Source organism: Camelina sativa, chromosome 1, assembly GCF_000633955.1.
Source record: "Camelina sativa cultivar DH55 chromosome 1, Cs, whole genome shotgun sequence".
NCBI classification, from domain to species: domain Eukaryota; kingdom Viridiplantae; phylum Streptophyta; class Magnoliopsida; order Brassicales; family Brassicaceae; genus Camelina; species Camelina sativa.
The window spans coordinates 721,531-731,988 of NC_025685.1; the positions used below are offsets into that span (position 1 = coordinate 721,531).

At 36.5% G+C, this 10,458-nt stretch overlaps 5 protein-coding genes across 6 annotated transcripts in view; 1 reads left to right on the top strand and 4 right to left on the bottom strand.

The window, feature by feature from the left end:
* On the top strand, positions 339 to 2,348 carry LOC109129243. 2 transcript variants are annotated; one of them, XM_019237064.1, is made up of 4 exons: positions 339 to 404; positions 675 to 745; positions 862 to 1,707; positions 1,824 to 2,348. In XM_019237064.1, exons 3-4 carry the CDS (start codon positions 1,417 to 1,419, stop codon positions 2,205 to 2,207), a joined length of 675 nt encoding a protein of 224 aa, XP_019092609.1. In that variant the 5' UTR covers positions 339 to 404; positions 675 to 745; positions 862 to 1,416; the 3' UTR covers positions 2,208 to 2,348. The 2 variants fall into 2 exon arrangements, with proteins under 2 accessions (XP_019092609.1, XP_019092614.1); XM_019237069.1 differs by lacking the exon at positions 339 to 404 and having other exon boundaries at positions 647 to 1,707.
* LOC104782350 lies at positions 2,644 to 4,188 on the bottom strand. Its single transcript, XM_019237088.1, has 2 exons — positions 3,295 to 4,188; positions 2,644 to 3,056 (listed from the first exon to the last, which is right to left on the bottom strand). The coding sequence occupies exons 1-2, from the start codon at positions 4,157 to 4,159 to the stop codon at positions 2,695 to 2,697; spliced, it is 1,227 nt and encodes a 408-aa protein (XP_019092633.1). The 5' UTR covers positions 4,160 to 4,188; the 3' UTR covers positions 2,644 to 2,694.
* Positions 4,404 to 6,352, bottom strand: LOC104782641 (mediator of RNA polymerase II transcription subunit 11). Its single transcript, XM_010507668.2, has 4 exons — positions 5,843 to 6,352; positions 5,682 to 5,749; positions 5,470 to 5,586; positions 4,404 to 4,760 (listed from the first exon to the last, which is right to left on the bottom strand). The coding sequence occupies exons 2-4, from the start codon at positions 5,733 to 5,735 to the stop codon at positions 4,584 to 4,586; spliced, it is 348 nt and encodes a 115-aa protein (XP_010505970.1). The 5' UTR covers positions 5,736 to 5,749; positions 5,843 to 6,352; the 3' UTR covers positions 4,404 to 4,583.
* Positions 7,698 to 9,672, bottom strand: LOC104782731 (NADH dehydrogenase [ubiquinone] iron-sulfur protein 6, mitochondrial). Its single transcript, XM_010507775.2, has 3 exons — positions 9,486 to 9,672; positions 8,159 to 8,243; positions 7,698 to 8,065 (listed from the first exon to the last, which is right to left on the bottom strand). Exons 1-3 carry the CDS (start codon positions 9,621 to 9,623, stop codon positions 7,956 to 7,958), a joined length of 333 nt encoding a protein of 110 aa, XP_010506077.1. The 5' UTR covers positions 9,624 to 9,672; the 3' UTR covers positions 7,698 to 7,955.
* The window catches only part of LOC104782816 (NADP-dependent alkenal double bond reductase P1), a 2,400-nt gene continuing 1,934 nt past the window's right edge, over positions 9,993 to 10,458 (bottom strand). The window contains exon 5 of the mRNA XM_010507895.2: positions 9,993 to 10,443. Coding sequence (XP_010506197.1) covers positions 10,065 to 10,443 — 379 coding nt within the window. The 3' untranslated portion in view covers positions 9,993 to 10,064. The remainder of the gene's footprint in view (positions 10,444 to 10,458) is intronic.

Here is a 10,458-nt window from a genome sequence, read left to right on the forward strand (position 1 = left end):
TTGTATACACTTTAAATTCATGTCTTGCATAAAAAAGATTAATAATCAAGGTTTTTTTGTTCTTAAATCATAATTTTATTGTGAACCATATTGTATTGTGACTTTGTTTTTGAAATTTTGACTCTTTCTATCTAAAAAAATCGAGTAATCATCATCTCTCCCTTTGGTATTTTTTTTTCACTATTGTATTGTCTTTAAATTTTTGTTTTGCATCTAAATGATTAACAATCTAAGTTTTTTTGCTCTTAAAGCATCTGTATTAATTTGTTTTCGAAATTGAACTTTTTAGGATATAATTTTCTCATGTCTTTCTTGATTTTTGTTATGATTTCAGAGGTGTTGCCTTCTCTCACTGCTTCTTAGCTTGTCACATCTTTACTTGTTGCATCTTCACCGCTTAAGAGGTATGTAGAATTCTATTACAAATCATAGTTTTAAGAATCTGTGTTTTTTTTTTCAAATTTTGACTCATTGTATCTCAAGAAATCGAGACAAAGCATCATCTCTTTGTTTGGTACTTTTTTCACTATTGTATTGACTTTATATTCCTGTTTGGTACCTTTTTTGTTCAACCGAATCATTGTTTTATGAATCATAATTATTTGCTTTTTCAAATTGATACTCTTTTGTATTTAATTTTCTTATGTATTTGTCAATTATTATTATGATTTCAGAGGTGTTTCCTTCTCTCACGGCTTCTTAGCTTGTGGTATCTTCACTTGTTGCATCTTCACCGCTTCTTAAGGTATGTGATATACCATTAAAAAATTTTTAGAAACCATTTATCATGTCTAAATATCTGATTTGATTTGATTATGTTGTGGCTAATTCATACTAATTCATTTTTGTTTTATTTGGCAGGAATGGAGAAAAGGTATCCTAAGCGGCTTATGGAAGATGGAAGTGAGCCACAAGTTGGACAGATAAACAAATCATGTCGAATGTCTATTTTGAACATAATAAAGAGCGCATTACCAAAAGAGTATGAGATTGTGAAGGGTGATCCAGTTTTCGCAAGGATTTTTGCATTGTATGAGAATGGTCTTGGGTACTCAGCTCGGTTGATACACAATATGATGTGTTTCAGTTGGTGACTAAGCGAAGACATGAACTCTGGTTTGTGTTTGGTAAGAAGCCACTTAGATTCTCGATGCAAGAATTTCATGCAGTTATTGGGCTAAAGTTCGATGATGATTTTAGTGGTGATTCAGAGGAATGGACAGATGATAATGGGTTTTGGAGTAAATTGTTGAAGAGAGGTGGTATCATGACCATTCAAAGTTTGATGAAGACCCACCTTGAAGCAGCTCCATCGTGGGGAAAAATAGAAAATAGGATTCAGTTTGTGTAATTGTTGGGTTGGTAGTGGCTAAGGATGAGAAGAAAGCTATACCATATTCATACATCAAGCTGGTCATGGATCTTGAGAAGGTTAGGAGTTATCCTTGGAGTCTTGTAGCTTTTGACCATTTAGTTAGCTCTATAATGGAAGCAAGAAAGAAACTAAAGAACCCCATAAGTTACATCCTCAATGGTTTCTCATACGCTCTTCAAGTTTGGGTTATGGAAGCCATTCCTCTCATTGGACAACTTATGGGAGAGAAGATTGACAAAGAGATTACAGTTGGTCGATGCTCTAATTGGAAAGGTGCTGCAAAAGTTTCCAATGAAGAGTTCCTTCTTGTAGAGAAATCAATTGGAAACAAGGTTAGTTGAATCTTTTTATTTTTGTGAATATAATCGAATATGTTGAATTTTTTTAACTAATTAATAAACGAACATGAATATATGTTAAATTGGTTTATTTGTTTTGTTTTTGGCAGGATGTTGTATATCCATACATTTCCTCCACCGAAAACTGTGATGTATATGAGTCCATTAAATTTATTGGGAGTGATGAAATTAAAGATTGTGAAGTGGACAACTTGGAGGCTTTGATCAGATCTGGCTATAATTTTGGAGATCATATTTGGGAGAGTGTCGAAGGATATGGTGTGAAAGATGATAATATTGAGAATGTTGAAGAACAATCTCATACTGTTGGAGGGAATAATGAAGTTTCGGTTGGTATAGAGAGTGGTGAGAAGCAAGCTAACACCCCAACAGTGTCTAACTTGAAGAAGAGGAAGAAGAAGCAAGTAGATCATGGAGCAGAAACATGGGATAGTGCTATCTTAGCGAACATCAACTTCACACAAGTCATCTAAGTAAGATAAGGGGTGTTCTTGTGACTTGTGAGTTGTGTGACTTATCCACCAATTTACGTCGAAAGATTCTGTCGACACATAACCTGTTAGAGAACAAAACTAGACTATTTCTTTAGAAATACAAATTAGAATTCCAAATTATAAGGTATTTTAAAAAAGGAATTTTTTTTTAAAAATTAATCCATATAAAATGATATGTTTGGAGTTTAAAATGTTTTCTTATAGGAGTAGAGTCGAATCTTGATAAAGATTTTAGAATTTAGTCAAGAAGTCTGTTAAAACTCATCTTATGACCACATCTTCAAAAAAAATTAATAAGAAAAAGAAAGATTCATAACTAATCGTTGTTGCTAAAAAAGTAGATTTTTGTTCCTATGATTCCAACCAACGTAATTAAAAACTATTATATGAACTCTCAATTTATACTCGATGTAACCCACCCACCCAAGAAAAGTATTTGAAAATTCTAGCTTGATATTTGTGACAATTAAATAAAGTAATTACCTGAAAGTCGAGGGACTTGAAAGAAGCTCATCAACTCAAATCTCCTTTGAACAAAGCTCAAGACTCTTTTTCCTTGGCACCTTTCATCTTCCAAGAACCTCTCTAACAAGACCTGAAAGTTTTGGAACTCTCTAGAGATAACGTCATGTAACCCACCTCTCGAATCAGCGGGTTTTGTACTATCTCTCACTGTAATGTACTGATGCTGAAGAGCTTCCCATGATAAGCAAGACTGAGCAACATAAACTAGCTCAAGGTCCTTCTCTATGCTTTGTTTTAGCCTCTTCTCTGCCGTTTCCCCCCATGAGCGCAAACTACTTGCCGTCATTTGGTTCGTGATCACACCTAGGAATGGTAAAAATGAATATTAACATCAAAATTTTGTTATAGTACTGGTTGGTAAACTATAGTATATTAAAAAGACTTTGGTTTCAAATTCAATTATTGTTAGTCTTTGAGAATGCTGTAAAAATGACAAATCGACTGTTGTGTAGGTCCTGCGATTCTAGTTTAGATTTATTCGGTGTCTCCCCCAGTTATAACTTATACTGTATAAAGACAGTAAAAATAAAAATAGACTTACTTAGGCCATAGGTTCTATCACGGCTGAGTATGTCATACCATCTCATTCTTTCGCAGTACTTCTTGTATACTTGATCAGTTTCATCATCTTCAACAACTCGATGTGTTTGATTCTCTATCACAACTGAATCTTGGCACGCTGAATCCAAGCTTGCAATAGATGAAGGCGAGGGATGATGATCTCTATCGCTAGCTACTAGAGAAGATAGATCATCATTCTCCACGTCTGAGTTTACGATATCTTCTTCTTCTTCATCACTGGTTATAGAATATTCATCTCCTTGATCTAGTGGCATAGTCGTCTGGATTTCGAACTCAAGATTGTTCTCCATGTTTACAGCATCAACAATGTCATCATCAATGTCTTTTTCCTCTTCCTCCTCGCCCTCCGTATCAAGAAGCTCACCTTCTTGATCAAATTCGTAGAAAAAATCGTCTTCCTCTTCAAGAATCTTGCCTTCTCGCAGAGCTAGAAGAACTTTTAATTGAGTATCCACTTGATATTTAAAAGAAAAGCTAAAGGCAGGAATCGGATTATGAATACTTCTAGAAAGTTCCAAGTTATTAAGGGTGTTCTTGATCTCTTTCCTAGGCTCAATGGTACATGTAGCCTCCCTTCTAACTATCATGACTTGGAGAAAACTAGTAAATAGCTTAGAGAACGTGACCAAGACCGATGAAAAGGCGTTATATAACGTTTGAAAAGATGGGTGAAGCCATAAAAAGAAGAGATAGAGCCATATAAGAAGTTGACAAAGAAACAGAACAACAGGGTGCATGTATAGTTTCAGATAAGACGATCTCAAGAAACCATCTCGAATCACTATGGATTCTATAATTAGCCAACATGTTGAGAGTATAGCCATCAAATTTTCACAGAGAGGCAGAGAGAGAGAGAGAAAGACGAAGAGAAAGGGACTAAAAAGAGGAGAGTGTGTTTATAAAGACGAGAAGCTGCTGCTGCGAAAGAGCCTTGTTCGAATTTTTATCCCTCAGCGTGATCATTAATAAATTAAGTTGGTAAAGGGTCAATTTTACTTGCGCAAAATCTAATATAGTAAGTAGGAGAATATCTTACTTGTGTAGTTGTGTGCAACAGGGCACTCATGCTAAAAAAAACCAGACAAACTTTACTGGGATAACCTACAACTGATCTAGAGACTATATAGCACAATGGTTTAACATAATTCGTCAAGTAAGCCTTTTATGAATATCAATAGCAAGGAAGACAGATACAACTTGTAAAAATCCCACAAAAATGAGCAAAAAAATCTGCCTAGAGTTGCGAGCTCAATCAGAAGAAATATACCGGTCAGCAGTTTGTTTCAGATCATCAAGCTGCGTGAGAACATATTCAAGCTTCTGGAAGCAGATCTCATTAGCTATTCTAGCGTTGTAATCGCATTTCTCAAAGGGACGGTACTCGCAAGCGCTTTTGATCTCTTCCCTTAATGTTACTTGAATATCCTGCAAGTTTTCATATTGTATTATATATGGATTGGCGATACATTTGTATGTTGCATACATGTACAGTCCAAGATGAACAAGTTCATGGATCAGACAATGAAGCTGAAATATTCAAACTTTATTCAAGACAGAAAACCCAAAATCAAAACTCCAGAAAAGAAAAAAAGCCTTTTACTTGTTCATGGAATGTAATACTCTCTAATCTAGATTTGTGTCAAATGAGAGCCCAAATGTTCTTTGAACAGTGAGGCTCTATCAAATATGAATATATCACTCATAAAACCTTAAGCCTAAGAATGAAGGATCAATGTCAAATCCTAAGAAACAGGAAAGGAATAATACAAACATAGAGATTGTGAGACATGAAACCATATATGTTCACTAGCCAAAGAAGAAAAAGTACATTAACTGCAAAACGAAATGCAGTGGCCGTCTTGAAGACTAAACCCTAAACTTTGATCAGGCAGCGTAATGAACCCTAATATAGACTTGTGTCAAATTGAATGATCAACACTCATAAAAGGAAGGCAAATATGGTGAAAGAGCAGAAAGAATACTAATCTAGACTTGTGTCAATGAGCCCCAATATTATTCCATAAGCTAGTTTTATCAAAACACTAGAATCCATCAGAAAATATCAGAAGTTCCATCACTCATAAACCATAAGGTCAAGCATAAACGGTAATGAAGAAGAGATTGAGGGAAGAACCTTCATAGATTGCATAAACTCTCGGCAATGGCTGTTGACGAACTCTTTTTTGGGTCCAGAAGGGCTCGCGAGCTCTTCCATCACTCCTCCAGCTAGTTCCAAAACCTTAACAACTCTCTGCGCGGAAGAAAACAAAACGCATACACATTCTCAAATCACATAATCAATCTCTCTAAGGGAAGAAATAGTCTTAAGTGTTCCGAAATTTTCACATTCTCGACATTCTGGAGTCGCTGCAACGAAGTGTTCTGCGTCTGCGGATCCATCCTCGATTACGAAACTGAATTTATATATCAATCACAATGACGTCAAACTCAAATCCATTCATACACATACACTACAATAAGTAGTCAAATCGGAGAAGTGGAAGTACCTCAATGGAACACGACGGCGATTAAAGAAAGTGACGACGGAGGGGAACACGGAGAATTCAGAATCAACGGGGCGAGATAGAGATCAGCAACGGAGAGTCTCTCGGCAACCACAGATCGGAAAAGATAAGAAGAGAAGAGGATTTTGTGACAAAATCCCACACGAGGGTTTATCTTGGGATTGGGATTGGATCAGAATCGATCTATGAAACTCGATTTGAATCCCAATTCTCGATCCACGATTTGAAGCTCCGTTTCGATCAGATCAATCGAGCATATAAATAAATAAAAATCAGATTTTTTTTTTTTTTAGTTGGTAGAAGAAACTGATGAAACTGGTGAAAGAATACCTAAGAAACCGATCCGAAAGACAGAAAGCTAAATCGAATCGGAAAAAAGAAAGAAAAAAGTTTTTAAAAAGACGAGATTGAAGTTACAACAAATTCAACGTCGTGAGAGAAATTGAATCGTCGTCGTCGTCTTCGTCTTCGTCATGATGAATTCAAAATTAATCTTTTTTTTTTTTTTGGTTTAGATTAGAGGGTCCAAATCTAATCGGAAAGGGGAATCATTCGTAGCCAAGAGTGACTGACACGCGTTTCTTTTTCTAGAATAACTCTTTTTTTTTTTGTGTTTTTTTTTGGTTCAGTACTACTACTACAACACCTCTTCTTATGTCTGATTTCACATGACGTCATCACTATTTCTTTAAAAAAAAATTTAAAAAAAAACGTATTTTTATAATTTGAGCCCAACCAAAGCAGAGTAATAAAATAAAAACCCTAACTTTGATTGTGATTCTCTTCTACCTCGTTAAACAGCCACTTCCCTAAAACCCTAAAAAGCTCTCCGCTGTTCATTTTGAGAATCATATCTAAAGAAGAAGAAGAAGATGGGTTCGAATAAGAAGAAAAAGCAAAGCAAGGGTGAAGGATCCGGTGGTGGAGGAGGAGGAGTCGCAGAGGAAGGCAATCAGATGATTAACGACCCAAGGTTCTCGTCGGCGCACACGGACCCTAGATTCCGTAGTATGCCGAGGCGTCAGTCAAAAATCGCTATCGACTCTCGATTCAAGCCTATGTTCTCTGATAAGCGATTTACCACGGCTAATGCTCCCGTCGATAAGCGTGGCAAAGGAAACGATTTGCTTCGTGATTTTTATCGACTTGATGAAGAAGATAATGATGATGCTAAGAATTATGTAGCAATCTTCTCGATTCAAATTCGACCTCAACTCTGGCTCAAACGCTTAATTTTTAGATTTTGAGCTAGACCCTTTTTCTAGTACTTGCGATAATTGATCATCATCTAGTTCTCTCATACAAATCTTGGAACTCAGCGGTTTTTTTTTTTTCGAGATGAAATGCGTCGTAATAGTAAATGTGTAATCCAAGTCAAACTGTCGTTATCTGATAGTTATGTATTTAAAAAAAAAAATTGAATTTTATTCCACGCGCCTTTCTTTTAAAATTTTGTAAAAACGACGAAATCCTTGGACTATATAGACCACCCGTTTTGGCACCGTGTCGTTGACGCGGTATAAGTGCGCGTGGTGCGCGTAGCATCATATTTATTTCTGTTCGCGTCTCAAGTTATGATGGGACACGCGCCTCACGTGCAATCCGGTTCCAAAGGCCTACCTATTAGTGGGCCTTACTTGTAAGCCTAGTAAAATCTTGTTTGTGCATAGTTTAGCGCAAATTCAACTATTGTAGTTTGAGAAATTAAATTATGCGAATTGCTGCTCACCACCTCCGTATTAAGTAGCGAGAAAAAATCATATAAACGAATAAATTTTGGTAGCATAAAAGGCCATTCCTAGAGTTGGAACGTGGAAAAAGAGAGCCAACTCCACACTAGTGCAAACCCCAAGCTCTTTTATGAGCTCAGTGTCATGGGAAATTATAGTGATTTCAGATCTTGATTGAATGTTACAAAATGACTGAGTGCTGAAGTGAGGATGAAACGAAATTCAAACTTACCCGACTTCAATCGAATCCTTTATTATATATGTTATAGCTGACGATGTGGGCACACCAGGAAAAACAATACACAAACTTAGAAAATGCAATAAAAAGGGAGTGAGACTAGCGATTTCTCTTTCAGAATTTGCCTTCAGTGATGATGATCTTGAACGTAACGAAGGCCACAGTACTTGCAAATCGCAGGCTCATCTAGGTCGAGGCATATGAACTCAATTGGATGACCAAGGGCCGGATTGGTGTCTGCAAGTTATACAATCTATACATTAATATCTGTTTTGCTCATTTAGAAATTTACTCAATATAATGGGCCACTAATGAGAAAAGGAGACAAACCTCCTTCACAAGCAGCAATCCTTCCATCAACTTTGATAGGTGGAACCTCACTGATCAGTTCCATTGGTGACTTCTTGCTTCTATCCTGTAGAGATTAGTTCCTCAACAGTGTTAGTACCAGAAAAGTGGCAAAGAAAACAAATGTGATACACAACTTCATAACTTACCAGAAAGGACTGGTATAGAGCCTATGCAATTTATATAATATATACGGATTTGAAAATCAAACCAAACTTATAACTCCACTAGACTCAATCATTAATTTTCTATGAACGCAGAGCTGTCATCTTTACTAGGAAGAGTATGTACCATCTCTTCATAACAACCCGATAACACACAGTCTTCTCAAGCATTGGTAACAAGGGCAAGTTGATCTGGGTGTCAAAGGGTACTTAGGGTAGTGCCAGCGTAAAGGAAAAAGCTCAAACCTACTTATTGATTTGACTAAACAACTTAATAGTTAAAACACATACTTAATTTTCTACCTCCCGAAATTCATCAACGAAAAGAACTAACTCCAAGACAAAAGCTATGAAGGTAATAGTGCTATGACGACAACAACTATTGAAAAATATGCCATGGATTCGTGGAGTTCTATTCACTTATTAAGCGTTGAATATGTAAAATAAGATAGACAGAAGCATCTTATACCACAAATAAATGCACCAAATTTTGACCTAAACTTTTAAAGTTAGCAATCAAAGATAGTACAAATTATCAGGAATGAGAACAGTTTCTTCTGATATTAAAGGTATCTCAGTTTTCTACACCTATTCAGCACTCAAGCCCTTTGGCTTATATATTGCTAGGCACTGGATTATGGTTAAAGACTGATGTAAGAACATTTCTCGAGTACATGGGCACATCAATACAAGGCCTAAGTTTTCCAACGACAAGATTATAGCGCAGATAGTTTTTATCCGTCAAACCACAAATTCTCCATGTAAATAGTAAATAAATAAAACAGTAATACTTGTGGAAGATTAATCTAATGTCCTTAACATCCAAACAATTTGTAAGCAGTTTGATACAGATACCACTGCCTCTATGAACACTGATCCAACATCGAAAACAATTTTTCAGTTATTCGAAAGAGAAAGAGACTCACTAGCAGCAATTTTCAGAAATCAGCATTTCCCTGTGATTTCCAAAATCCAGTTCAACGATCTAACCCTAAGGGGGGGGGGGGATCACCGAGACTATATCCCCGAATAATTCACGCAAATTAGAGTAATTAAAGATCTAATTCTGGGAAAGATTTATGCGGGGTGCGAAAGAGCTAGAAAAATAAGGACGGTAAAGACTAGTTCATGATCGCGAAAAGTACCTGCATCCATTTGGCGGTGTGATTTCCGACGAGATCGTCTGTTGGAATGCCGAGTTGAGTGGTGGCCACACTAAAATTCCTCCGGGAAGATGGAAGAATATGCGATCGGATTAGGGCTTTCAGGAGATTCGACGCCATTGCTCCAACACACGAGAAATTCAGAGGTAAGAGAGTCTATCGAGAGAGAGAGAGAGAAGCTATGCCAAAAACAACGACGCATTTAATTGGGCTTTTATTCATAAACACAGGCCCACTTATCTAAGGCATACAAAGGCCCTTGAGTTCTTTGTTGTAAAAATTTATTCTTGCAAAATTCAAATTACCAACAAACATTTTTTTTTTTAATATATATTTTGATTCTGATCGAAAATACTATAGAACTAGAGAAAATCAGTAGAAAAATGTAAATGAATAATGAAATATTTTTAGTTGTTAATAAAACATCAGAAGTACAAAAATTGTGAATCTATTATGTTATTGTGGTGTTGTTGTAATGTAGGTACAAAATTGTAGAATAGAGATAGCGAAATTGTGCAATCGCCTACGTTACGAGAAGGCTTTATTTTGAAACCGCCTGATTCATTCACGAGCAACCACTATGAGTTGTTTGCCGACGTTCTTACCATGGAACAGTCCAAGCAAAGCTGATGGTCCGTTCTCGAGTCCTTCAACTACATCCTCAACATAAGTTATCTTCCCTTCTCTTATATATGGAAGCACAAAATCCAGGAACTTCAAGTATTTGTTGAAGTAGTCAGAGACCACAAACCCTTGAATCCTAATCCGCTTGTAGATTACAGTTGCTAGGTTGTGTACACCTTCTTGGTCCTCCAGGTTGTACTGCGAGATCATACCACATACTGCGATACGGCCGTGTAACTTCATGTTTAGGAGCACTGCGTCTAGCATTTTGCCTCCTACATTCTCAAAGTATACGTCGATTCCTTCAGGGAAACACCTGCATGGTCACAAA

Bases quoted from the DNA above. Each gene is read 5' to 3' on its own strand.
- LOC104782731 (XM_010507775.2), bottom strand. From the start codon at position 9,623: ATGGCGTCGAATCTCCTGAAAGCCCTAATCCGATCGCATATTCTTCCA. The intron at 8,244-9,485 runs GTACTTTTCGCG...TAATCTCTACAG, and splicing joins ACACCGCCAAATGGATGCAG to GATAGAAGCAAGAAGTCACC. The intron at 8,066-8,158 runs GTTTGTCTCCTT...TATAACTTGCAG, and splicing joins GATTGCTGCTTGTGAAGGAG to ACACCAATCCGGCCCTTGGT.
- LOC109129243 (XM_019237064.1), top strand. From the start codon at position 1,417: ATGGATCTTGAGAAGGTTAGGAGTTATCCTTGGAGTCTTGTAGCTTTT. The intron at 1,708-1,823 runs GTTAGTTGAATC...TGTTTTTGGCAG, and splicing joins AGAAATCAATTGGAAACAAG to GATGTTGTATATCCATACAT.
- LOC104782350 (XM_019237088.1), bottom strand. From the start codon at position 4,159: ATGGCTATACTCTCAACATGTTGGCTAATTATAGAATCCATAGTGATT. The intron at 3,057-3,294 runs GTAAGTCTATTT...TACCATTCCTAG, and splicing joins TGATAGAACCTATGGCCTAA to GTGTGATCACGAACCAAATG.
- LOC104782641 (XM_010507668.2), bottom strand. From the start codon at position 5,735: ATGGATCCGCAGACGCAGAACACTTCGTTGCAGCGACTCCAGAATGTC. The intron at 5,587-5,681 runs GTGAAAATTTCG...TCTTCCGCGCAG, and splicing joins GACTCCAGAATGTCGAGAAT to AGAGTTGTTAAGGTTTTGGA. The intron at 4,761-5,469 runs GTTCTTCCCTCA...GAAAACTTGCAG, and splicing joins AGTTTATGCAATCTATGAAG to GATATTCAAGTAACATTAAG.